Source organism: Trachypithecus francoisi, unplaced genomic scaffold (assembly GCF_009764315.1).
Source record: "Trachypithecus francoisi isolate TF-2019V2 unplaced genomic scaffold, Tfra_2.0 Lachesis_group20, whole genome shotgun sequence".
NCBI classification, from domain to species: Eukaryota; Metazoa; Chordata; class Mammalia; order Primates; family Cercopithecidae; genus Trachypithecus; species Trachypithecus francoisi.
Genome location: NW_022681466.1, coordinates 63,494,477 through 63,520,814, shown reverse-complemented (window position 1 = coordinate 63,520,814; position 26,338 = coordinate 63,494,477). Strand labels below are relative to the sequence as shown.

Sequence of the window (26,338 nt, the reverse complement as noted above, 5' to 3'; positions counted from 1 at the left end):
CCTTTGGGGAATTTAGAATCTTGGATCTTCACCTTCAGCTCAATGAGGAAAATGTCCTCAGTAGGGTCTTGGCTCAGGTCACTGAAGAAGATCTGGAGAGAGGAAGGGAGAGTGACATTTCCTGGTGTGATTTCCAAATCACTCTATCCCTGATTTCCAGAGATCCAGGGCCATGGAGAACCCTTCCACATAAAGAAGACCTACTTCTTGGATTTGAGGTCTTGAAATTAATAACGATCTGATTCATTTAGAGATGAAGAAGGTAACGTTAATAACCAAGAGTGTCTGGGTGTGTTCATGATTTGTGGCCTGGTGACCAGTGTTTCCCCCGAGCCTGAGTATTTAATCTGTGGGGTCCTGGGGTCCCTTGGAGCCTCCAATAGGATGATTACCTTGACTGTGTAGATCTGGAAATAGATGGGTTGGGTGCCCATGCGGATGTAGTAGGTGATGACGTCTAGGATGAAGGGGTCCACAGTCTGGGATGAGTCCAAGGAAGGAGGCTGTGAGGGAGACAGGGAATGTCTTCACCATCTCCTCCAAGGCCACTGTGGGAGATGCCATTTTATTCAGAGAGAAACTCCAAGTCCCTACATCTCTGGGATTCACTAACCCAGTGCATCCTTCAACACATTCCAAACCTTTCCTGCCACTGAATTTCTACTCCCAATCAAAATATTCCTGTCCAGAGCCCTGCCTCCCTAGGGAATCTGACTAATTTCAGTTCTACAGAGACTACTGAGCACTGCTATGTGTGACGCACTGTGTTAAGTGATTGGGGGAGACAAGATGCTGGAGAGTGAAGCTAATGAGAGAGCCAGGACTGGGTTCTAGGCATGGATGGGCTACTTGCCATTGACCAGGCAGGTATGGGCAAGTTATTCAAACTCTTTGACGTCTGAATGTCCTTCTAGAGAAAATGAGAGGTTGAACCAGATGATCTGATGTCTCTTTCAGCTCTGGTGGTCCCTGCATCTATTAATAAACTAATTGGCTGGGCATGGTGGCTCACGCCTGTAATCCCAACACTTTGGGAAGCGGAGGCGGGAGGGTCACCTGAGGTCGGGAGTTCGAGACCAGCCTAATCAACATGGAGAAACCTCATCTCTACTAAAAATACAAAATTAGCCAGGCGTGGTGGTGCATGCCTGTAATCCCAGCTACTTGGGAGGCTAAGACAGGAGAATTGCTTGAACCCAGGAGGCGGAGGTTGAGGTGTGAGCCAAGATTGTGCCATTGCACTCCAGCCTGGGCAAAAAGAGTGAAACTCTGTCTTAAAATAAAATAAAATAATTCAGGTTTGTGTGTTATTGGGAATGGACGACGCATCTTGTCTTCCAGTCCTTCCCTGGTCCCATATGATGATAAAGCATAGTGACTGGGTTTTCAGAACATCTACATAGAATGTGATAGTGTCAGGGTTAGAAGGAAGCTCAGAGTTGATCTCATCCAACTCATATCCGGTCCTGTAAGAGCTCTTCTGACTCTCACATCTGGTGTACTGAAATATTGTTCCTTTCAAAAGGGTCACACTAAGGAGCTATGAACATATTCTAATAATGCTGTCATTGTTCACAATGTTTCTGGTCTCTTCATGTGGCAATTGCTTTTGGAGTAAGCATAGGGCCTTTCAAATTGTTAAATACAAGGAGAAAGGGAAAACCAAAATCTTACAGTGTCCTGGCAGAGAAAAATTGCTACCAGCAAAGGAGCACCAATGGGGCCTGCATCAAATGTTCCCACTGTAATATCCTCCAAGTTTCAAGGAAAGAGTATTTTAATACCCAGCTAAATGGTCTCTGTGTGTATGCAAAGACATTTTCGGATCAGGTATAATCCAGAAAATGTGCATCCCTAAATGTCCTTATTTGAATAAAATATGTAAGAAGACACCCTCATCAATCAAATGATAACGCAAAATGGAGAGCTCAGTAAAGTGGCAAGTTAAAAAGCAGACATGTAAAAGTGGTAAATTAATGTTACATTTTTTACTGCAGTTTTTAAAACTAAAATAAATATGTATAAATCAATAGCTTCCTTTTAGCTTCAGGCACTACTCATATAATGGGATAAAGATAGCATTCGCAATAGTAAGAAACACTATCACATACGAGTAATAAATTTAGTGAGAATTGGACAGAAGCTGTATGATGCAAACTTCATACTTATACCAAGGGTTATATACGGACACTTTGACAAATAAAGAACTATACCATGCTGCTAGAGAGAAAAACTCAATATGCTAAAGATTCTAATTCTCCCCAAATTTCAATTGAAATCCAATAGGATTAAAAATAATAACAAAAACAAAACTTGAAATTCTAAAGTTTATCAGGAAGATAAATAGGCATATTCTGAAAAGTTTTGAAAAAGAAGAATAATGGGGTAGGCAGGCTTCTATAGTCAGATATTAAAATATCAAAAGGCTAATTTGTACAGAAATGAATAAATCAATGAGAGAGTACGTATGTACTAAATACTTACAAGCACATGTAAGGATCACGTACTAAATACAAGCGCATGTAAGTATCACGTGCTAAATACAGGCACATGTAAGTATTTAGCCAATGATAAAAGTGGCATTTCAAATTGCTGCGGCAAGATGGTTTATGCAAAATAGCTTGAGGACAACTAGCTCAACATTTGGAAAAAATAAAGTAACACACTTCACACTAAACCCTAAAATTAATTGCAGATAGGCAATTAATTGAATGTAAAAATTGAGACATGGAAAGTGTTAAAGTAAATTATCAGTGAACATTTATTTAAGCTTTTGAAAGCACAACTCCAAAGGCAGAAACTGTAAAGAATAAAAGCGGTATGTCTCACGACATCCAAGTATTAAACTTCCGCAAGTCAAAAAGTAGATAGGCAAGTTACAACCGTGGGAAAAAAATCTGCAACATATGTGACGACAAAAAGGGTAGAATTGTCTTACTATATAAAAGCCCTTTCAAATCGGTAAAAGGTGAGTTCCCTCTCCACTGCCAGCCACGGTTGGGATACGGCAGCGTGGGTTTGTGGTTAGGAGAGGGTGCTCTGGAGTCAAGCTGCCTGGTTCCAAGTGGCACTCCACCACTCACTTTGTGACTTCAGGCAAGATACTTAATCTCTTTGTGCCTCAGTTGTTTGATCTGTAAAACGGGGCTATGGTGACAAGAGTACCTACCAACAGGGGCACCTGCCTCTGGGCTACTGTGGGAATTAAATGAGCCGCCCTGTGTGTAAGTGTTTAGAGCAGTGCCCGGTGCAGCATAAGTGCTCAGGAAACATCAGCTATTACAATCATAGAAAAATGATTCATTCCATTATAAAGACACATGCACACGTATGTTTATTGCAGCACTATTTACAATAGCAAAGACTTGGAACCAGCCCAAATGCCCATCAATGATAGACAGGATAAAGAAATTATGGCCCATATACACCATGGAATACCATGCAGCCATAAAAAAGAATGAGTTCATGTCCTTTTCAGGGACATGGTGAAGCTGGAAGCCATCATTCTCAGCAAACTAACACAGGAACAGAAAACCAAACACCTCATGTTCTCACTCATAAGTGGGAGTTGAACAATGAGAACACATGGACACAGGGAGGGGAACATCACACACCAGGGCCCGTCTGGGGGTGGGGAGCAAGGAGAGGGAGAGCATTAGGACAAATACCTAATGCATGCGGGGCTTAAAACCTAGATGAGGGGTTGATAGGTGCAGCAAACCACCATGGCACATATATACCTATGTAACACACCTCCACGTTCTGCACATGTATCCCAGAACTTGAAGTAAAACAAAAATAAATAAATAAATAATTAAAAACAAAGAAAAAAGATCACAGGAAGCTCACACAAGAAGGAATATAACTTCCCTACACACTTATGAAAGAATATTTTACTTAATCTTTTCCACGGTGGTATGATCCAAAGTAAGTGCCTGGTAAGTGTTCCGAGTGAGTTCAAAGCCACTAGCTGTTTAGGGCCCCTCTCTCGAATTCCCTTCCTGCCTCATCCCACCCGACTCTTAAGGTCAAGGGTCAAGTACAGCAGCAAAAAGATAGCCCCCTCTCACCCCCATTTCACCCTCGCTGCCCACTTGGGCTCCTCCGTTCTCCCCTCTGCCCAGATCCCGCTCTCCTCCCTGTCTCCCTCCCAGGTACCCTCACCCTCCCCTACCATCTCAGCCAGCTTGTGGATGGCGGGGCACAGCGTGTTGATGTTGCTCTGGTACCACGGGTCTGCGCGGCCCAGGAATGTAGCCAGCTCTCCCAGCTCTGGCTGCCTGGATGCTGCAGGTTTCTGGGGGAAAGCAGATAGGGCAGACCCCGTCAGACCCTCTCTCCAGCTCTGCCTTTCAGCTGCCATCAGCCTAGGCTGTGTGAATATGGCCAAGTCACTTAACCTCTTGGGGCCTCAATTTCTGCATGTGAAGACACATCGTTGTTCTGTTTTATAAACTCAGATGAAGCTAGAATATATTTTGCTGAGGTTCACTCACCAGGGACATTGAAAAATGAATACCGACTTTAAAAGGGGAGAGACAAGTATGTCTTTGACCTTACTGCTTCCCAATAGGAAGTGGAGTGTGCAGTAGGAAGTGGTATGTGCAGTAGAAGTGGCGTGTGCAGTAGGAAGTGGCGTGTGCAGTAGGAAGTGGCGTGTGCAGTAGGAAGTGGAGCATGCAGTAGAAGTGGAGCATACAGTAGGAAGTGGAGTGTGCAGTAGGAAGTGGCATGTGCAGTAGGAAGTGGAGTGTGCAGTAGGAAGTGGCATGTGCAGTAGAAGTGGAGTGTGCAGTAGGAAGTGGCATGTGCAGTAGGAAGTGGCGTGTGCAGTAGAAATGGAGTGTGCAATAGGAAGTGGTGTGTGCAGTAGGAAGTGGTGTGTGCAGTAGGAAGTGGAGTGTGCAGTAGGAAGTGGTGTGTGCAGTAGAAGTGGAGTGTGCAGTAGAAAGTGGCGTGTGCAGTAGGAAGTGGCGTGTGCAGTAGGAAGTGGTGTGTGCAGTAGGAAGTGGAGCATGCAGTAGAAAGTGGAGTGTGCAGTAGGAAGTGGCATGTGCAGTAGGAAGTGGTGTGTGCAGTAGGAAGTGGTGTGTGCAGTAGAAGTGGAGCGTGCAGTAGGAAGTGGAGCGTGCAGTAGGAAGTGGCGTGTGCAGTAGGAAGTGGTGTGTGCAATAGGAAGTGGCGTGTGCAGTAGGAAGTGGCGCGTGCAGTAGAAGTGGAGAGTGCAGTAGGAAGTGGCGTGTGCAGTAGGAAGTGGCGTGTGCAGTAGGAAGTGGAGTGTGCAGTAGGAAGTGGTGTGTGCAGTAGAAGTGGAGTGTGCAGTAGAAAGTGGCGTGTGCAGTAGGAAGTGGCGTGTGCAGTAGGAAGTGGTGTGTGCAGTAGGAAGTGGAGCATGCAGTAGAAAGTGGAGTGTGCAGTAGGAAGTGGAATGTGCAGTAGGAAGTGGTGTGTGCAGCAGGAAGTGGTGTGTGCAGTAGAAGTGGAGCGTGCAGTAGGAAGTGGAGTGTGCAGTAGGAAGTGGCGTGTGCAGTAGGAAGTGGTGTGTGCAGTAGGAAGTGGTGTGTGCAGTAGGAAGTGGCATGTGCAGTAGGAAGTGGAGTGTGCAGTAGGAAGTGGTGTGTGCAGTAGGAAGTGGCGTGTGCAGTAGGAAGTGGCGGGTGCAGTAGGAAGTGGTGTGTGCAGTAGGAAGTGGTGTGTGCAGTAGAAGTGGCGTGTGCAGTAGAAAGTGGCGTGTGCAGTAGAAGTGGAGCGTGCAGTAGGAAGTGGAGTGTGCAGTAGGAAGTGGCGTGTGCAGTAGAAGTGGTGTGTGCAGTAGGAAGTGGAGTGTGCAGTAGGAAGTGGCGTGTGCAGTAGGAAGTGGCGTGTGCAGTAGGAAGTGATATGTGCAGTAGGAAGTGGCATGTGCAGTAGAAGTGGAGCGTGCAGTAGGAAGTGGAGTGTGCAGTAGGAAGGAAGACCTGCAAGTGTGGCTCTGTGCCCCCAACTAGATGAATGGACTTCACTGCCTGAAATTTCCTTTCATGTCATACCAGAAGGTGTGGGGTTTGTGTGTATGTGTGTGTATGAGAGAGAGAGCGAAAGAGAGAGAGAGAGCCCTGTGTTTGAGAACTTTGCAACTAATTCCATTACCTACAAAAACAAAACGAATATCAGCAGCAAGCAGGCTGCCATCAAGAGAGAGACCCAATCTCTGGCCACATTCAGCCCCCAGAGCACCGTCTGCAGCCTCTGAAACAGAAGACTGCTGACGGCTGTCCCGCCTCCACATCCTAAGGATGCTTTTTCTAGTCCCTGCGCCGGGGATGTGGGGGATGCGAGGCTGCAGGTGTGCCCCTGCCCAGCCTGCCCTGTCTCTGGCCCGCCACCGCCACCCCGCGGTCCAGTCACCTCAGGTGCCAGCACGGGGATGTAGTAGAGCTGCAGGCTGAGTCTGGGAGTGAGGCAGAACTTCTGGGTCTCCCGTTTCCTAGCAACGGGCAGCAAAGCAGAGGAGGTTAGGGGCGGGGCTTGGCTTCAAAGAGACTCGGCTCTGCTATTTGTTATCTCTGGACCTTGGGCAATTTGTGTCATCTTTCTGAGCCTCTACTTTCTCATCTACAAAATGCGTACAGTAATGTCTCCCTCGCAGGATGGCGATGAGGGTTCACGGAGCTAACAAACACAAAGCAGGGACTGCGGTGCTCTGTGACGGCTGCTGGCACTGTGTGGCATCCTCCTCTGCCCCACCCTGGCCTCTGCCTCCCGACCCTCTCTTGCCGCCCTGTGATCCTTCACCAGCCCATGCCAGGCCCACCTGTGCCCCTGACCAGCGCCCACCCCCAGTCCCCACCTTGGGGCCCCACCTGAGTCTGTGGTAGGCCTGGGCCAGGCGCCCCAGCATCCTGTCATCTCCCAGTACAAGTACCCGGGCTGTGTGCAGCCGGGAGACACCGGGCAGCACTTCCCCATCCCCACTGGGCCTGCCTGTCCTCCGGTGCAGCCCTAGGGGCCCGTCCCAGCCGCCAGGCATCAGGAAATCCAGGGGCCACGCACGCTTCTTGATGCCCCCTTTGCGCTGCAGCCCAGCTCGCTCTATCTCAGGGCTGCTGGGTGCAGGCAGTTCATCAGCCCCCGGGGGAAGGTCCCGCTCGATGCCACTGTCAGTGGACAGCACGGAAACCCGGGCCAACTCCCGGTCTAGCCGGAGGCCCTGCAGATCCAAGACCTCCAAGTCAGCACTGAGGCGCAGCTGGGATCTTGGGCGGAGGAAGAGCACCAATTCCTTCCCTGGGATGGGGGAACAAGGGCAGTGAGGACACGTAAGGCTGGCAGGGCTGTGTTCCTGATTCCAACCAGTCCTCCTCAGAGGATACACACACACACAGAAACACAGACAGACACATAAGGACACACATAGGAACATGCACAGAGACACACACAGACACAGAGACACACAGATGCACACACACACGTACAGACACAGACATACAGACACACACACATGCACACACAGACACACACACACACAAACACACTGACACACACATGCACGCATATGCACACGCACAGACACAGACATATACCACTGTTTCCAGACAGCTGCGCAGGCACGTACAGAGCTGCTCCTCGCCGGTCCACAGGTGGAAGGTGATGTAGGGGCTGGGCAGGGGAATGCTTGGTGGCCGCTCTTGGACAGGGTCACCTGCAGAAAGGAACAGGCTATGGAGGCCATGGAGGAGGCCATGGGACCCTCCCCATCTGCCCTCCCCATCCTGCTCAGCTCCTGTGCAGGGTCTTAGAGGGGTGGCAGGGACTCTCTCCTTCACATCTGGTCTGCCTTTCCATCTCTGCCACCACCAGCCCATCCAGGGCCCAACAGTGCAGCTGTCCCCTCCCTGTCCAACAATGCTTAGTAGCCATGTTTCCTTAAACCTAGCTCAGCCCTTAGGGGATCTTCACAAACCAGCTCACAAGGCCTTTTCCAACCTATTCTCCTATGCTGGCCATGCCTTCAGCCCTGTGCGGCCACCAGACTGGCTTCTCCACTGTTCTTAAAATGCCCTGCCTGCATCCAGACAAGGCAGGAAAGACCGCTTCCCTTTTCAGGGCTGCTTCCAATATCTTGCACGCAGCAGACACTCAATTAACATTCGCTGCTGTCAGTGCTGCTGACAAGAACTCATCAGCAAAGTTTGGGGGCAGGAGGAACCCCGGGCGGTCCAGGGGAGAGACCAAGACCAGCCCTTCTTCCTGCTCCTCTTTCTAGAATATTTTCTGACCACTCCAGCGGCCCACGGTGGTCATTCCCTCCAAGCAGACTTTGTCTGCACACTGGGCACACCTCACATGTGGCCTTAGGATTTGGCTCTGTATTCTTGTTTCATTTCTATATTGCTGTGGCATCCCCCTCCTGAGGCTGCAAGCTTCTTAGGGGAGAGCAGCTAGTATTCACTGAGCACCTACTGCCTGCCAGGCCTTATTCTACTCACCTGGCACACAGTGTAATCATTTCTCTGGATCCTGCCAATGGCCCTGGGCAACAGGTGACATTATTATCCTCAATTTACAGGGGAGGAGCCAGGACACGGAGAGGTTGAATGACTGGCCCAAGGTCACATAGTAAATAGCACAGTGAAGACTTGAACCCAGGCAGCTCAGCTCCAGAGTCCCTGCTCTTACCCACAACACAGTGCTTATAACCACTGCTCCATACTGCCCCCTACAGCCACAGGAGCTTGACGGGGGTGCTGCCTGGTCATTCAGAGGCACAGGGCTAAGCCAGGTGTGGTGGCAGATGCCTGGCTTGGTCCCAGCTACTTGGAAGGCTGAGGTGGGAGGATCACTTGAGCCCAGGAGGTCAAGGCTGCAGTGAGCCATGATCGTGCCACTGCACTCCAGCCTGGGTGACACCGTGAGACCCTGTCTCAATAAATAAATAAATAAATAATAAAATAAATGCACAGGGCAAGTCTGGGCAGGAGACAGGTGCCCTTAGATGTGGCTTGGGAGCAGCCCAGATGATCTTGCCTGATCCACGCAGAGTCACTGGTGAGTGTTAGCAAGGGACCACAAGGGGAGCAAAGTCAGGCTGGCCCCAGGGTTTATTCCAGCTTGGGGTGCAGGGGCAGGTTTTTCCATGTGGGATCAGAGGCAGTGTAGAATATTAAAGCAAAAGAGTGGAAAACTTCGAAGATGGAGTCTTGAGGCAGGGACTATCCTGCCCACCTCACCCAACTGCTGTGGCCTCCACCCAACCTGGGCTGCCAAGTTCAAACCCAGGGCCTGGCACAGTAACCTCTTCTAGTGGATTCCAGTCCTTAACCCCATGCCTTATAACTACAGATGCACGATCAGAGACCATGCATATCTGGGACATGTAGGGCTGACACATTCCATGATACTTTGGGCGACCATGAAACAGGACCCAAATCAGAACCATCCTACAACAGCCAGGAAACATATATTCGGGATTTTTCTCTGGGCTATTTCAGATGTCCCCATCCACATGGGGCTTGAGTCAGGGTAGGCATTATCTTACCTACATTATGCCTTGCATACGATAAGGCGTTATCTTATAAATACGCAAATAGGGAAGGGTGAGGAGTAAAACTCTATGATACCAGATATAAACGATGTTGACTCATCTGCCCTTTTAGATACTCTGGTCCTTGGACGATCAAATCCTTTGATTACTACAGCTGAGTGGTGAACTAGACAGCCTGGATTTGTACCTTGCCTTTGCCTCTTACTGCCTTGCGTGATCTTGGGCAAGATATTTCACCTCTTTCTAACTCAGTTTCATCCTCTGTAAAATGGGGATAATAATAGTCTCTGGCTTATAAGTTGACTGTGAGGTTTCATTGATTTAATACAGTATAGGCAATATATTTAAATATATGTAAGGTGATTAGAACAGCAACTGGAGCATAGTAGGGGCTCTGTGGGTAACAGCTTTTATCAGGACCAAATTTCCCGCCTTCTTTTTTTGTTGTTGTTGTTTTTTGTTTTTTTTTTAAGATGGAGTTTTGCTCTGTCGCCCAGGCTGGAGTACAGTGGTGCGATCACTGCTCACTGCAACCTCCGCCTCCTGGGTTCAAGTGATTCTCCTAACTCAGCATTCCGAGTAGCTGGGACTGCAGGCGCCCGCCACCATGCCCGGTTGATTTTTTTTTTTAGTAAAGACTAAACCCTCTACTACTTTAGTAGAGGGTTTCATCATATTGGCTAGGCTGGTCTCGATCTCCTGATCTCAGGTGATCCGCCTGCCTCGGCCTCCCAAAATGCCGAGATAACAGGCGTGAGCCACCGCTCCTGGCCTAATTACCCGCCTTCTTAGTCCAGGTCCTGCCAAATCCGCAGGCTGCCCCCAGTACCCAGGCTCCTGGGAGTCAGCCAGGCACCCAGACGGAGGCAGGTCCAGCGCTGCTCTCTGGCGCCCCCTGCGGCGCAGTGAGCTGCCCCCGCGGGGCCCTTGGCAGGGTCCCCCAATCGCCCATCGCTTACCACCTCTGGGCCCCTCCGCGGGCCCCAGCAGCGAGCAGTAAATCTCCTCCAGCCTCTCCACGTGTCCCTCCCGGCTCGGGCTGGCCTCACTGGCCATCTGCTCCACGGCGGCCACCACGGCGTGGAAATAGTGCTCCAGGGTGCGGCGAGGGCTGGCCTGTCCGGGAGGGGCGCAGAGCCTGGGTCTTGGCCCAGCGCCCATGCACCCCAGCTCCTAAGCCAAGTCCGCAGGGCCCTGGCAGCCCAAGGTGACACCTCCCCGCTGCCCCTGGTGGACTGGCAGGAGCTTCCCCCAAAGGCTTCTGGATCTCACATTCAGGGCCCCACACCTGCCCTGCAAGTGGGGGTTCCCCTCTGCCCCTCACACGCTACTGGGGGAGACTGCTGGTCTGTACCATCTGTTACCCAGAGGGAAAGGGACAGCCACTGAAGCCCACCTCCTAAAAGCGTCGCCCAGCACTTGGATCCATGTTCTAGCCCCCACTAGATTGTGAACTCCAGGGAGTCAGGGAATTTTGTGTTTTGTTCACAGCTGCATCTCCAGCACTTAGAACAGCTCACTGCACCAGGCGTTGTCCTAGGAGCTGGGATACAGCAGCAAACGAAAAGACAAAAATTTGGGAGCTCCTATTATCGTGTGTATATGGCAGGAGGAGGGGGCAATCAACAAGATAAATAAAATTTATGGTATGGTAAATAACAACAATAAGCACCAAAGAGAAAATAAAGCAGAAAAGGAGGATGTGGAATTTGAGAGAGGAGCTAAATTATTTAAATTGTGTGATCTGGGAAGCCTCCCTGAGAAAGTGACTTTTTTTATTTTTTGAGACGGAGTCTTGCTCTGTCGCCCAGGCTGGAGTGCAGTGGTGTGATCTCGGCTCATTGCAATCTCTGCCTCCCGGGTTCAAGCGATTCTCCTGCCTCAGCCTCCCGAGTAGCTGGGACTACAGGCACGCACCACCACATCCAGCTAATTTTTGTATTTTTAGTAGAGACAGGGTTTCACCATGTTGGCCAGGCTGGTCTCGAACTCCTGACCTCAGGTGATATGCCCACCTCACCCTCTCAAAGTGCTGGGGTTACAGGTGGGAGTCACTGTGCCCAGCCAAAATGTGTGAATTTTTGATTTGGGGGAAAAGGTGATGTGAAACAGGAGAAGGAGGAAGAGCAGGGTGAGCAACTGGTACGGGCATCCAGGGACCAGGGCTGGAACTGACAAGGGGCTGCAGGCAGGATTATTACCTGCAACTTCCTGTGCAGAGCGCCTGCGTGACAGGCTTCCCCCAGAGCTGCCTGCAGGGCGTGGGAGACCACGTGGCGCATGCAGGCCTCTGGTGTCTGCTGCTCCTGGGCCGCCTCGATCTCCAGTAGCAGAGCACTGCACACGGAGGCAGACACCAGCTCAGGATCCACGAAGAGGAACACTCTGAGGGCAGAGGCAGAGGGGAGAGGTGGGATCGATTGAAACTAATGGGAGAGGGGCCACCGGATGGGCACTCTCAGAGCTGTGCAGCACCCTCAAGTAATTTAATCCTGCTGAAAAGAGGAGTCTTAGATTCGAAAGTCTCTAGGTGGGATGACAATACGGAGTGGTGAGGACTGTGGCAAATAAGAGCATGCACTGCCCTTCTAGAGGGGCAGCTCTAATCACTGTCCACAGAAGACAGCAGGCCTAGTCCCGTGTCTAGGAAAGTTCCAGCCTCAATCCTGCTCCCTCTCTCAGCATCCTGGCCCAGGGAGCAGGTCACCCTCTAGGAGGGACTCTAAATCCTTCCTGCCAGAACTGGAATTCTGAGCACTGAGTGGATCCCATTTTCTCTCATCACCCTTATCACACCAGAGAGCCGACCTCCCCTACTCCCTCCTCCTCACCCACTGTGTCTCCCCACCTCTCCCATGCCAAGTCCTCTGGGGGCCCTGGGCATCCTTGCATCTTTCATGAACACAGCACCTCACACTCCAAACTCAAGCTGTGCCTTTCAGGGCCAAGTTAGTGGAGGTGCCTGCAGAAAAGGGAGGTGCCACTCCCAACTTCATCACCCCTCTCCCCAGCAAGAGCAGGGGACACTTCCTCAGTCTTATCTAAGGGGCTGGGCGTCTCCCATGGAAGCCCTCGGGCTTCATTGTGCACTTGCGCCTGAGCCCCTCCGCTATGGTTATTCTGGAGTCTCCTCTGGCTGCCTGGCTGGTACGATGCTGCATCATGGCCAAGGGCAGGATGGAGGTGGAATGACAGAGATCCAAAGTGGCCCCGAGGCCATGTCCACCTTCTGCACGTGAGCAAGGTAGCTTCGAATCCAGCCTCAGAAGAAAGACCTATCCTGTGTTCAGTGGTCTCCAGAAAACAATATGGCGCCAACCTTGAACTGCAAACGCACTCCACCGCTGGACAAATGTCATGGCTGGGGAGTTCTGCTAGGGCTCTTCTTAATCCAACCTCCTCTTTTGTCCTCCTGCCAGGGAGCAGTCACTAACGCCACAACACTTTTAGGAGGCTGAAGGCAGCAGTTTTTCTGGGGCCACTCACCTCTCCTGGTAGGGATACAGTTCATTCATCAAGTTCTGTTCGGCAATGACCATCCTTTGGTAGAGTGTCCCTGCAAACCAGACCACTTTGGCCAACCAGCCCCCAAGTCTCTCTGATTCCCATTCTCCACCTTCCTACAGAAGGTGTGGAGGCTTTTGAGCCCCCTGTTATCCTGGAGAAAAAGGAAAGACCCTGGGCAGTGTTGGAGGTGCAGCATGGGAGACAAAGATGCCTGGTAACTCTTACCTGGGACGGCCGTCTCCGTTTTCAGCCTTATCGCGCAGTCCAAGGCGACTGTGCAGTAGGGGGTGGGCAGGGTCAGTAACCTTGTACAAAAGGCATAGATTCTCTGGTGGAGCTCCTCTGTGATTCCTGTGGCCTGGGTGAGAGGGAGGAGGGGGAGGTGAGAGGGAGGAGGGGGAGGTGAGAAGGAGGAGGGAGAGGTGAGAGGGAGGAGGGGGAGGTGAGAGGGAGGAGGGGGAGGTGAGAAGGAGGAGGGAGAGGTGAGAGGGAGGAGGGGGAAATGAGAGGGAGGAGAGGGAGGTGATGGGTCCCAGGGGAGTTTCCGGGGAGGGGCTTGGGAGAAGAGGTGAAAGGTCAGGCCTAACAGCCAGACCTGGGCTCACAGCTCTCTCCCAAACCCACACCTTCCAGCCTCTTCTCCCAGCACCTGTAAGACATCCCTTTGTCGCCCCGCCCCAACTTACCAAGATAAAAATTCATCGCATCAAGTTCTGCAAGCAAATCAGCTTCCTCCCAGCCCTCCTGCTCTATCAAGGAAGCACATTCCTGCGGTTCTCCAGGCTCAAAACCTTGGAGGCACTTCCTCAGTCTCCTTTGCTCCCCCTTGCATCCCACAGGCCTGGGCTCCACAGTGCCCAGGAGGCCCCCCTCTCCCTCCCCACCTCAGTATGCCCTCTGCCTCTGCCGCAGCTAAGCCCGGTCTTGACCCTGGACTGTCCAGCAACCCCAGACTTGCTCTTCCTGCCTTCCTTAACCATCACTCCCACCCCCTGTGACAACACACAGCTCCCGATTACTCTTCCTGAAACATTCACCACATCTGTATCATGTCTCTTCTCTGTGTAGGGATCAGTGATGTCTCCTGTTGCACTGCACACAGGAGCAAATGCAAAGACCTCATCCTGCCAATCAAGGCCATTGTCTCTCCAAAGTTCTCTCTCCATATAGGAGGGAAAGGGAGTGGCTAGCGCTTAGAAGCCAGTTTAGGGCAGGTAATCCAAGGGATTTTCTAGACTCATCCTGGCAGAGACTGACTGCCCACTAAGGGAAAAGGACAGTGTCCGGCCCAGCCACATGGAGGTCACCAGTACCACCTCGACCTCAGTCCCCCGCTCACCTTGGTGAGCACGTACATTACAGTGTGCAGCAAGGGAATGATGACATGCCGGAGGTCCTCGCTTTCCGCCTGGAAAACAGGAGATCACGTGACAGGTATCGGGCTGGGGGACTCCCCGCCTCTTAGCAGGAGGCAGTCTAGGCTGGGGGTGGGCAGAAGATGGAGTGGAAGGCAGCCAGGGGGAGAGCAAAGGGCTATTGTCTGCTCTGGATAGAGGAGCAGGGAGGGAAGGGCACACAGGTGAGGAAGCCCCACGGGGAAGGTGTGGGAGCAGGTGAGGGGCCAAATTCAGTTAGGGTAGGAGTCACAGCAAAGCCACAAACAAGTCCCCAGCTTGGAGCCATCCTTGAGTGCAGTGTTTCCCACACAGTTGCAAGCACGACATTGGGTAGCATGGAGGATAATGTAGGTGGCCCGAGGATAATTTTGAGAAACGTCAATAATCGTATATTGATGTGTATAGGCACCTTCTGTTTCTGACAAGTGATATGGATTTTCCATTTGTGGTCGCATTATGGCAGTTCTTTTTGAAATATGTTTATTCAATTAACACAATGAGAGTCGATGTAAAGAAAATATTATGTAAAAGTACAGGAGGGAGATGCATATGATAAAAATCATGCAGGCAACCAAAGCTTGGGAGACATACAGCTGCCAGGACTGAGCCCCTGCCCAACTGGCCCCTCTCTTCCTTTCATCCCCGTCTTCCTTCCTGAGGTCCAGGAACTCACCTTCTCCAGTTCTCTGAGCAGAATGCGGACCAGCGCCGGGCTCTTACCAGGATCTCGCTCGACCTTCTTGTGCAGGGACCACCTCCACATGCCTGGGCCAGAAGAAAGGGGAGCCCAGCATGACCAGGTGGGAAGGAGCTCTTACAGGAGACCCCTCTGAGCAGGACCCTGAGCCCTGGAGCCCCAGCTGCAGCTCCGACCAGCCACAGGTCTGACCCTGCCACTAGCGCTTGGCTCCAGGTGCACCTGGGCACCTGGGTGGGCTCCTCCCAAGGGGGGAGTTCTGATCTGTAGCCCTTTGTGGACAGTGAATTCCCAGGGCAGAAAGGAAGGCAGGTGGGACACCAGTGGGGACAGGTTGTGACAGGTGTATGCATGTGGATCACAGAGCAGCAGTGCTTGCAGGTGTGTGCCCCCAGCCACATTCTGGAAGTCCTGCAGGCCTGGAGTGCTGAGGGGAATTAGCTTTGAAAGTGAAGCTAGGGAAGGTGGTTCACAAAGAGGGTGGCAGGCTGGGTGCCGTGGCTCACGCCTGTAATCCCAGCACTTTGGGAGTCTGAGGCAGGTGGATCACTTGAGGTCAGGAGTTCAAGACCAACCTGGCCAACATGGTGAAACTGCATCTCTACTAAAAATACAAAAATTAGCCAGGTGTGGTGGCGCATGCCTGTAATCTCAGCTACTCGGGAGGCTGAGGCAGGCGGATCACTTGAACCGGGGAGGCAGAGGTTGCGGTGAGCCGAGTTTGCGCCATGGCACTGCAGCCCGGGTGACAGAGTGAGACTCCATCTCAAAAACAAAAGAAAAAAAAAAAGGAAAGAAAAACGGTGGCAGATCCCCAACGTGCTCTGTGGCAGTTGCTGGGAGGGTTGAACTAGGGAGCAGAGAAGCCTTCTCAGTCCTTCAGGCTCTAGGTATTTCCAGCAGGAAAGGGATTTGGCGAGAAGACCCTTGCCCCATGAGCTCCAGGCCGGGGCCCTTTCCTGTATGTGTGTGTATTGTTGGCTGGGATTGGGTGGAGGTCAGAGGGACCAGCTGCTGCCGCCAGCTGGCTCTTACCTTGGTTGCTCTGCAGGGCAGGGGCCTGGGTGCTGAGCTCCCGGAGCACAGCCTGCACGCTCCTCTGGAGGTCCAGCTCCACATCTGGGAAGTAGTAGGGGTGGGAGGAAACTCAGTCCACTGAGCCTCACCCTCGTCCCACCTCCATTCCTCCTGAGAATGTCTTTAGCCATTTCTCTGAGCCTCAAGAGGTGCCCGAAGTAATCTACCTAGAGCTGGCAGCCAGCATGCCAGCCAGGGCTGGAATATAGCCTTTCCTTCCACATTTCTGTGTTCTTTGCAAAACCAGCATTTCCCATAGTGCAGTATGTGTACCACTGGTGGTATGCAGGATAATTTGAGATGATATACAAACAACCTTAAAATTTGAATAGTTATGCATTTATTTTAATGCATGTTAGAAAATACATATATGTATTTTCATATATATGAAATATATACCCTCCAAATATATATATGAAACATATATGGCCTCCAAACATGTATATGAATATATATATCCTCCAAATATGTATATAAATATACGTATCCTCCAAATACGTATATGAAATATATATCCTCCAAATGCATATATAAATATATATATCCTCCAAATATGTATATGAAATATATATATTCTCCAAATATATATATTATATATACCTCCAAATATGTATATGAATATATATATTCTCCAAATATATATATTATATATATATAAAACTATTAGGTTGGTGCAAAAGTAATTGCAGTTTTTGTTATTATTACTATTATTTTATTATTATTATTTTTTTGAGACAGAATCTCACTCTGTCGCCCAGGCTGGAGTGCAGTGGCCGGATCTCGGCTCACTGTAAGCTCCGCCTCCCGGGTTCATGCCATTCTCCTGCCTCAGCCTCCCGAGTAGCTGGGACTACAGGTGCCCACCACCATGCCTGGCTAACTTTTTGTATTTTTAGTACAGACTGGGTTTCACCGTGTTAGCCAGGATGGTCTCCATCTCCCGACCTTGTGATCCACCTGCCTCGGCCTCCCAAAGTTCTGGGATTACAGGCATAAACCACCACGCCCGGCCTTTGCCATTATTTTTAATAGTTCCTCAATCCATGCATGAAGCTAAAATTTATTTATTTTATTTATTTATTCTTTTGAAGCCTACAGTACCCTGTGTTTTCCGGTAGTCTCCCATCCAAGCATAAAGCTAAAATCTAAAGTCAACTTGAAGAATCATGTCAGATCCATACCAGGACAGGTGATAACAAAGACTCTCTCCTTGACCAAACCTTACTTGGACCCCTCTTAGCCGTCATCTTTACCAGGCCTCAGCCTTGACTCCTGTCCTGCCTTTGGCCTGCCCATCCCAATTTTAGCAAGAATCCTGCCAAATCAGTTTAGGTTGGAATCCCCCACCCTTGATATCTCCTGCACCCCTTCATGTACAAGAATTTGTACATGTACAAGAATTTGACCTACCTCTAGCAAGAATCCCGTTAGCTCAGTTTAGCAAGAATGCCCTGACCCTTGATGTCCCCTCTTAGGAATTTCCATCCACTGACCCCTTCACTCTGCCCATTGGCTGTAAATTCCCAACTGGCTTTTCCTTATTCCACATTGAGCCTGGTTTCTCTTTCCTAATGCAATAGTCTTGGATAAGTCTTCCTTACCATTTTAACAAGTGTCAGAATAAATTTTTTCTTTAACAGTGGTACATTGACATGGAAAAATAAATCATGAAAGTGGTACAAGAATAAGCAACTGACATTTGGGAAGTGTGGTAGCTGTGAGAATGTACCTCGCTCATCTCCCACTACCGGGAGTTTAATGGACGCAGGTCCCCAGCTGCTGTGCTGTTGCAGTAGTTTGGATATTTGATCCTCCAAATCTCAGGTTGAAGTTTGGTCCCTTGGCCGGGCGCGGTGGCTCAAGCCTGTAATCCCAGCACTTTGGGAGGCCGAGACGGGCGGATCACGAGGTCAGGAGATCGAGACCATCCTGGCTAACATGGTGAAACCCCGTCTCTACTAAAAATACAAAAAAAAAAAAAAAAACTAGCTGGGCGAGATGGCGGGCGCCTGTAGTCCCAGCTACTCGGGAGGCTGAGGCAGGAGAATGGCGTAAACCCGGGAGGCGGAGCTTGCAGTGAGCTGAGATCTGGCCACTGCACTCCAGTCCGGGCGTCAGAGCGAGACTCCGCCTCAAAAAAATAAATAAATAAATAAAATAAAAAAATAAAAAAAAGAAATTTGGTCCCCAGTGTTGGAGGTGGGGCCTAATGGGAGGTGTTAGGGCCGTGGAGGTGGATGCCTCATGAATGCCATCCTTGTGATAGTGAGTGAGTTCTCATTCTGTTAGCTCCCCTGAGAACTGGTTGTTAAAAAGAGCCTGGCACCTTCCCCCTCTCTCTTGCTTCATCTCTCAGCATGTGATCTGTACATGCTGGCTTCCCTTCCACCAGGAGTGGAAGCTTCCTGAGCCCTGAGCCCCTTATCAGAAGCAAATGCTGGCACTCTGCTTCTCGTACAGCCTGCAGAACACTGAGCCAAATAAACCTCTTTTCTTTATAAATTACCCAGCTGCAGGTGTTCCTTTATATTATAGCAATGCAAGCAGACTAAGACAGCTGTGAAATCCATCACTTTCTGCTGAGCCACACTTCCCAGCCAATACAGGGTATGATAGTGGTTCTAAAGCAGGCCCTTCCCCAGGAGATGCTCAAGCTTCTAAAACTGCCCTGCTGAGCTTTTCTTGGACTCCCATCAGTCCAAGGCACTTCCACTGACCGTTCTTCCTTTTCTCCTTCATTCGGAGTCAGATTTGCACCAGGGTCTGACAGCTGCTCTCCCAGGTCCCTCTCCGTTTCTGTCACACAAGTATTTCCCCAAATAAATCCTTGAACTTGGTGTCTGCTTCTTGGCAGATCTGGACTCAGACAGAAAGTATGGGAAACACTCCTCATACAGTAAATTCCTCTTTGCAATTAGCTCCCACCAAGAGTTTGCCATTATAGGTGAGTGTGTATTCTCTAATTGTCAGACAACACAAACCACGTGCCTCAAGGGTTCCTCTTTGACTTGGCTATCAGGAAACTTACGGTCAAATTGGGGCCCAGTCTCAAAAATTAGCTCATCTCATGTGACAGGGATCTCTCTTCTTGGTTCCTTTTTGGTGCTCCTGCTTTATATTCTATTTAATCTACATCTGAATTGTCTCAGATTCCTTTGGAAGTAAGTAGAATAGAGATAACACGTTTAAAAAGTGGCAGATTGCAGTCCAAGTGTTAACATTTTTTTAGGCCAAGTCACCATAGATGCTAGTGCCCATGGTCTGGCCCCTCCTCAGACCCATGCAAAGCCTACGGGGGCCACATCCCTGAAGCCCCCACTTTCTTCCTGGCTCTCACATGTCCCCTGTGAGACACTTGTCCCTGGCAAGGCCTGGTCTTGAATCTCCTCCAGGCTGAGCGTGGACAGGGTGTTACAGCTGCATCTGCCCACCTGGTCCCTCTGCTGGGCAGAGCATCATCTCCCCAGACTGTCGAGGAAATCATTTATCTTGGCTTGAAGGTTGGTCACAGTCTTTCCTTCGTCTATGTATTCTACCTTGCATGAAGATTTAATGAGTTAATGCAGGATGAGTTATTAGAACATTAGCTGGTGCTAAGTCTTTTTTCTTTCTCCTCCCTCCTCCGCTCTCTCCTTCCCTTCCTTCCTTTCTTTTTTCCTTCCTTCTTTCTCTTTCTTATCCTGTCTTCCACTGCATATTTGCACGGAAAGGCTGAAAACTGTGACAAATGTGATTTCCTCTCATTCCCCTCATCAGAAGGGCAGCCAAGCCCTTGTCTTCTGAGCCTAGGTCCCCTTGCTTTGCAAGGGAAGTTGAGTTTTTGTGTTTCACACAAAAATAGAGAAGTTGCCAGTAGCCCTGGGAGACCACTTCAAATAAATTTTGTTTTTGAATGTCTGGGTAGCTAAAACAAACACTCAGACTTTGGTCCACATCTGGCTTGCTATGTGTTTTGTTTGGGCTTGTATAGTGTCTTAAAAAAAAAAAAAAAGCAATGAATTAGCTGCCAACATTTACAAGTCAGGAGATTTTGCATAACAGTTTGGGTTTCTGGCATCTCTTGAAAATCTGACAATCTGTTGACACTGAACCTGCATTCTTCTCACACGTGACAGTTGTAGGGGGTGGGGAGCAATTGTCCCCTTAGATGAGCACAGCTTCTCTAGGTCTTTCTAGTTCCCCGTGCCTCGGTTTCACTCATTGACATCCTCTGCCTGGCCCCTGAAGGCACTTCAGTCTGAGGCTCCTGGCAAGTTGACTGAGCCAATCAAGCTGGATTGTCTAAGCGCAGAAGAAGGTTGATGCTTTTAAAGAGGAGAGTGGCCCAGCCCAAGGGTGGAGGTTGGATGCCCTAAGACTGTGAGGGCACAAGAGATATAGGGTTCCAGGGAATGAGGAAAATCAGACCAGCTGGGACAAAGTTTACCAGTGGTGGCAAAGGTCAGATGAGGGGCCGCTAAGCACTGAACCCTGTGCCTCTGATGCCACAGCAAAGGTCTCCTGAGCCATCTTCACCAGAGCATGAGACCGTCCCCCAAGGCAGGCTCTATCTCCCTCTGGACCTTGCAAGTCTGGCCAAGCAGTTCTGGTGGCTGCAGCCATCATGGACTGGAGACCACAGCCTTTTCCAACTACCCAGACTTTATAAACCCTGAGCTTTTACAAACTCCCACGGACGGGAAAGCACTCCAAGTGAATGATGCTAGAGTTCATCCTAACCTTGGAAAATGAGAGATTGAAGCTGGTTTTGATTTGATTAAATGAAATAAAGAAATGGGATATTTCCTATGTCTCCAGTGACTCAGCGTTGTTCTATATGATATGCAGGTCTGACATCCTTGATGACTCAAATAGTCAATAGATAAATGGCATCCGTTATTATTATCCTCCTCTGCATCCAGGAATGTGGGATATTACTAATTAGGTATTAATATGTTTATTAATATTAAAGCTTTTATTTTTTATTTAAAACATTTTAAACTTTTATTTTAGGTTCAAGAGGTACATGTGCAGGTTTGTTACCTGGGTATATTGCTTGACGCTGAGGTTTGTAGTATGAATGATCCCATCACCTAGGTATTATGAGTACTATTACTAATAATAGTACTACTCATAGTACCCAACTGTGAGTAGTACTAGTATACAAACTAACTAGTTTTTCAATGCTTCCCCCTTTCCCGCCCTCCTCTTTCTAGTAGCCCCCAGTTTCTATTGTTGCCCTCTTTGTGCCCATGAGTACCCAAAGTTTAGCTCCCACCTGTAAGTAAGAACATGCAGTATTTGGTTTTCCGTTCCTGCATTAATTTGCTTAGTGTAGTAGCTTCCAGCTCCATCCATGTTGCAGCAAAGGACATGATTTTGTCCTTTTTTATGGCTGCATAGTATTCCATGTTGTATACGCAACACATTTTCTTTATCCAGTCTGTTGTTGACGGGCACCTAGGTTGATTCTGTGCCTCTGCTATTGTGAATAGTGCTGTGATGAACATGCAAGTGCATGGGTCTTTTTGATAGAATGATTTGTTTCTTGGGGGATATATACCCAGTAGTGGGATTGCTGGGTCGAATGGTAACTCTGTTTTAAGTTCTTTGTGAAATGTCCAAACTGATTTCCACAGTGGCTGAACTAGTTTACATTCTCACCAACAGTGTATAAGCATTCCCTTTACTTCACAGCCTCGCCAGCATCTGTTGTTTTTTGACTTTTTACTAGTAGTCATTCTGAGTGGTGTGAGATGGTTTTGATTTTCATGTTTCTGATAAGTAGTAACATGGAGCATTTTTCCATATTTGTTGGCTGTTTGTATGTCTTCTTTTGAGAAGTATCTGTTGATGTCTTTTGCCCATTTTTTTAAGCAGGGTTATTTGTTTTTTGCTTAATCAGTTGTGTAAATTCCTTATATATTGTGGATATTAGACCTCTGTTGTAATGCATACTTTGTGAATATTTTCTCCCATTCTGTAGGTTGTCTGTTTACTCTGTTGATAATTTCTTTTACTGTGCAGAAGCTCTTTAGTGTAGGTCAAGTGTGGTGGCTCATGCCTGTAATCCCAGCACTTTGGGAGGCAGAGAGGGGCGGATCACTTGAGGCCAGGAGTTCGAGACTAGACTGGCTAACAGAGCAAAATCCTATCTCTACTAAAAATACAAAAATTAGCTGGGCGTAATGATGCACACCTGTGATCTCAGCTACACAGGAGGCTGAGGCACAAGAGTCACTTAAACCTGGGGAGTGGAGATTGCAGTGAGCTGAGATGGCACCACTACACTCCAGCCTGGGCAACAGAGCAAGACTCTGTCTCAACAAAATAAAACAAAAAGAAGCTTTTTAGTGTAGTTAGGTCCCAATTGTCAATTTTTGTTTTTGTTGCAATTGCTTTTGAGGACTTAGTCCGTAAATTCTTTCTCAAGATTGACGCCTAGAATGGTATTGCCTAGGATTCATATAGTTTGAGGTCTTACATTTAAATCTTTAATCTATCTTGAGTTAATTTTTGTATATGGGGAAGGGTAGTGGTTCAGTTTCATTCTTCTGCACATGGCTAGCCAGTCATCCCAGCCCCATTTATTGAATAGAAAGTTCTTTCCCCATTGCTTATGTTTGTCAGCTTGGTCAAAGATCAGGTGGCTGTAGGCATGTAGCTTGATTTCTGGATTCTCTATTGTGTTCCATTGTTTATGTGTCTATTTTTATACTAGTATCATGCTGTTGTGATTACTGTAGCCTTGTAGTATAGTTTGAGGTTAATGTGATGCCTCCAGCTTGGTTCTTTTTACTTAGGATTGCTTTGGCTATTTGAGCCCTTTTTTGGTTCCATATAAATTTTAGAATAGTTTTTTCTAGTTCTGTGAAAAATGACATTGGTAGTTTGATAGGAATAGCATTGAATCTATAGATTGCTCTGGGTGGTATGGCCATTTTAACAATATTGATTCTTCCAATCCATGAGCATTGGAATTGTTTTCCATTTGTTCATGTCATCTATAATTTATTTTTAGCAGTGTTTTGTACTTGTAAAGATCTTTCACCTCCTTGAATACATAACATTTAAATAGCACTTGAAAGGCGTACACACAGAGAGTCTTCCATAGGTGTGGTAAGGTGATGCTATGTGCTCACCAAACCAAGTTCATTTTTGTCGCCAAGAGACAGCAATACTGCATTTCCCAAATTCCTCTGCAGTTAGATAAAAGCCATGTGACTGCATTCTGGCCAATGGAATGTGGTGGAAATGATGTAAGTCACTTGCAGGCCTGTGTTCCCTGCACTGTCCTCCATACTCCTCTTCCCTTTCCACAAGACGGAATAAGTCTCATTGCCTGCTTGAAGCTCAAATTGGACTGTGGTGAGAGTAAGAATAAGCATGTTTTGTCTTAATCCTCTGACATTTGGGGCCATTTGCTTCTAAAGCAGCTACTGTTCTCTGAGTGACTCATGGATACGCAAAGTGTATTCCAATGTCTGATCTCACTTGATTCTGACAAGCCTCCTGTGAGTTTGGCAGGACAAATACTGTTCTCTCCCTGTGTGATAGATTCCAGGTCCAGAGCCCTTACCTTTGTCATATATTGCCTCTCCAATCACAGAAAGCCACACCTAGAGGGCCTCCAGTACCCAGATGCACCTCTTCCAGCCTACACCTGATCCTCCTTACCCCTATGCAGTATAAAGGCTCAGATTGTTTGGAAAACCTTTGCAATCTTACCCCTGTTTGCAGGCATGGCAAAATAACAACAGCTTGGTGCCCCTGAAATATTGCTCTTTTGCATACCCTGAAATAAATATTTTACTTCTCAGGTACCCCTCTTCTTAACTGTAGGATGGGAGGACTCCAAGAGCTGTGGGAAGGTGGAGAGTGTTAAAAACAATCAAAGGCCGGGCGTGGTGGCTCACGCCTGTAATCCCAGCACTTCGGGAGGCCGAGGCAGGCATATCACCTGAGGTCAGGAGTTCAAGATCAGCCTGGGCAACATGGTGAAACCCCGTCTCTACTAAAAATACAGAAAAATTAGCCAGACACGGTGGTGCACGCCTGTAATCCCAGCTACTTGGGAGGTTGAGGCTGGAGAATCGCTGGAACCCGGGAGATGGAGGCTGCAGTGAGCCTAGATGGCGCCATTGCACTCCAGTCTGGGTGACAGAGAGAGAGACTCCGTCTCAAAAAAAAAAAAAAAAAAAAGTCATGATGTGGAAAGACAACTGCAGTCCTGGTCATGATGGGAGAACTCCTCTTCTGAGTTGCCAGGGCAATCATCCTGATTTGGGGATGTTTCCTTTTACTCATTGGATCTGGGAGTCATCTGCCACACCTTTGGAGGGGGAAGTCAGTGGCTTCACCTGCCCAGCGTCCCTCCCTGCTCATTGCAGTCTTGGGGGGACTGTGACCCAGGTGCCTACTTAGCTTCCACCTTGGTGTGGGCACAGAACCAGGCTGCCCAAGGACTGATACTCTCTGTCTCTGCCTCTCTCTCAGCCTTGTGCAGAGAATGGCCAGGAGGGAAGGATGTCTGGTGTGCTCTCCAAGGACACTGCCTACCTCTCTCTGTCCTGGAGGCAGGGCTACGCTTTCCCTGCCCTTTCTGGTGTCTGGTGCTTCAGCTTTTCCTTTGATGCTTGGCCACATTTAAAAAAAATTAAATTGGCCACATCAGTTTCTATTGCTTATATAAAACAAACCTTTATTGGTGCATCTCTTTTCCTAAAAGACAGCATGGCATGTAATTATTGTTATAAAGTGAGTGCAAAGTAAGTTGGTTTTGAAATACCTTCATGTGTCACTTAACTACAGGGATATGTTCTGAGAAATATGTCATGGGGCAATTTCATCATTGTATGAATATTGCAGAGCTCACTTACACAAACCTACACGGCATAGCCTGCTACACACCTGGGCGACAAACCTACACAGCATGTGACTACACTGAGTACCGTAGGCAATTATAACACAATAGTTTCTGTGTGTCTAAACGTATCTAAACATAGAAAAGGCACAGTAAAAATTTGGTACTCTGTCACGGGACCACCGCTGTTTATAAGGCTCGTTGTTGACCAAAACGTTGCCAATATGCAGTGCCTGACTGTATTTAGGAGATTTTCACAGTGCTTCCCCATCCCAAGCCTCCCACTCCAAACCCCAGCTGGTTATGGATGACCCAGAATATTGTAACACCAGGATTCACTGGGGTTGCCTGACTCCGTGGAGCTTCTTCTGATTGGACGAGGCTCTCGATGGATGGATGGATGGATGGATGGATGGATGGGTGGATGGATGGATGTCAAAAGAATTTATGTCATAGGAATATTAACAATTGAGCAGCTGACCCTGCCTAGGGGGTGCCCTTCCCTTCCCCAGGACAGGGATCTTTAGGGGAATTAGAGTCTCGGCTTAGTGGCCTAAGGTGTGATCTTTCACTTTCCGGGTGACCAATAGATGACGCACACCTAGCTGCAGGTCGGTCATCTTTCCCTGTTGTCCCAAGTTGACATAGGGTGAAGAATCGAGGCTTTGAAATCAGCCAGACTAGGCCCCAGTTCTGGCTTTGCCACTTACTAGCTATGTGGCTTTGAGCAAATTATATAACCTCTCCAGGCCTCAGTTTCCCTTTCAGAAAAATGAGGATAACCATAGTGCTAGCCCCACCTCACAGAATCCTTCTGGCATTTGTGCAAGGCAATCCATACTGAAATCATTAAGCCTAGACACTGGAGCTAGATTGTTGAGTTCCACTCCTGATTTGACCACCCAATAGCTATGTGACTGGGGGAAAATACCTGCCCCTGGCATGCCTCCATCTCCCCTTCTGTGAAACAAGAGTAACAATCCCTATCTTACGGGGTTAACCAAGACTAAATGAGTAAATATTTGTCAAGTGCTTTTATCCCTCCTCAATCCACTATAAGTGCGATATAGGTTTTTGTTAAATAGTCGCAAGTATTTGGCAATAAATCTTGACTATTCTTGTCATTATTCCCATTGTCAAGCTCAGTGTCCAGCGAGCAGTTGGAGCCTCGTGCAAGTGTGTAGATGTCCAACTCTCAAGATGTTCTCACATTTAGGCAGGATCCCTGAACTGTGGTCTTGCAGCCTGTCTACATGCAGGGGGTCCTGCCAGCCCTAGAGGCATCCTCATCCATG

At 48.7% G+C, this 26,338-nt stretch overlaps 1 protein-coding gene across 8 annotated transcripts in view; it reads right to left on the bottom strand.

Moving 5' to 3' along the window:
* PIK3R6 (phosphoinositide-3-kinase regulatory subunit 6) overlaps positions 1-26,338 on the bottom strand; it is a 65,118-nt gene that overhangs the window by 21,202 nt on the left and 17,578 nt on the right. For 6 of the 8 annotated variants that reach the window (XR_004430832.1, XM_033184582.1, XM_033184583.1 and 3 more), the window contains 13 exons: positions 16,160-16,243; positions 15,101-15,192; positions 14,370-14,438; positions 13,256-13,388; positions 13,010-13,079; positions 11,725-11,908; positions 10,483-10,639; positions 7,595-7,681; positions 6,843-7,266; positions 6,388-6,466; positions 4,175-4,297; positions 393-503; positions 2-92 (listed from right to left, as the gene is read on the bottom strand). Coding sequence is in view for 7 of the 8 variants with exons in the window: in XM_033184582.1 (XP_033040473.1) it covers positions 2-92; positions 393-503; positions 4,175-4,297; positions 6,388-6,466; positions 6,843-7,266; positions 7,595-7,681; positions 10,483-10,639; positions 11,725-11,908; positions 13,010-13,079; positions 13,256-13,388; positions 14,370-14,438; positions 15,101-15,192; positions 16,160-16,243 (1,704 nt within the window). In the remaining variant the exon portion in view is untranslated. Of the gene's footprint in view, position 1; positions 93-392; positions 504-4,174; positions 4,298-6,387; positions 6,467-6,842; positions 7,267-7,594; positions 7,682-10,482; positions 10,640-11,724; positions 11,909-13,009; positions 13,080-13,255; positions 13,389-14,369; positions 14,439-14,836; positions 15,193-16,159; positions 16,244-26,338 lie in introns of all 8 variants that reach the window. The other 2 variants (XM_033184587.1, XM_033184586.1) reach the window with 2 other exon arrangements.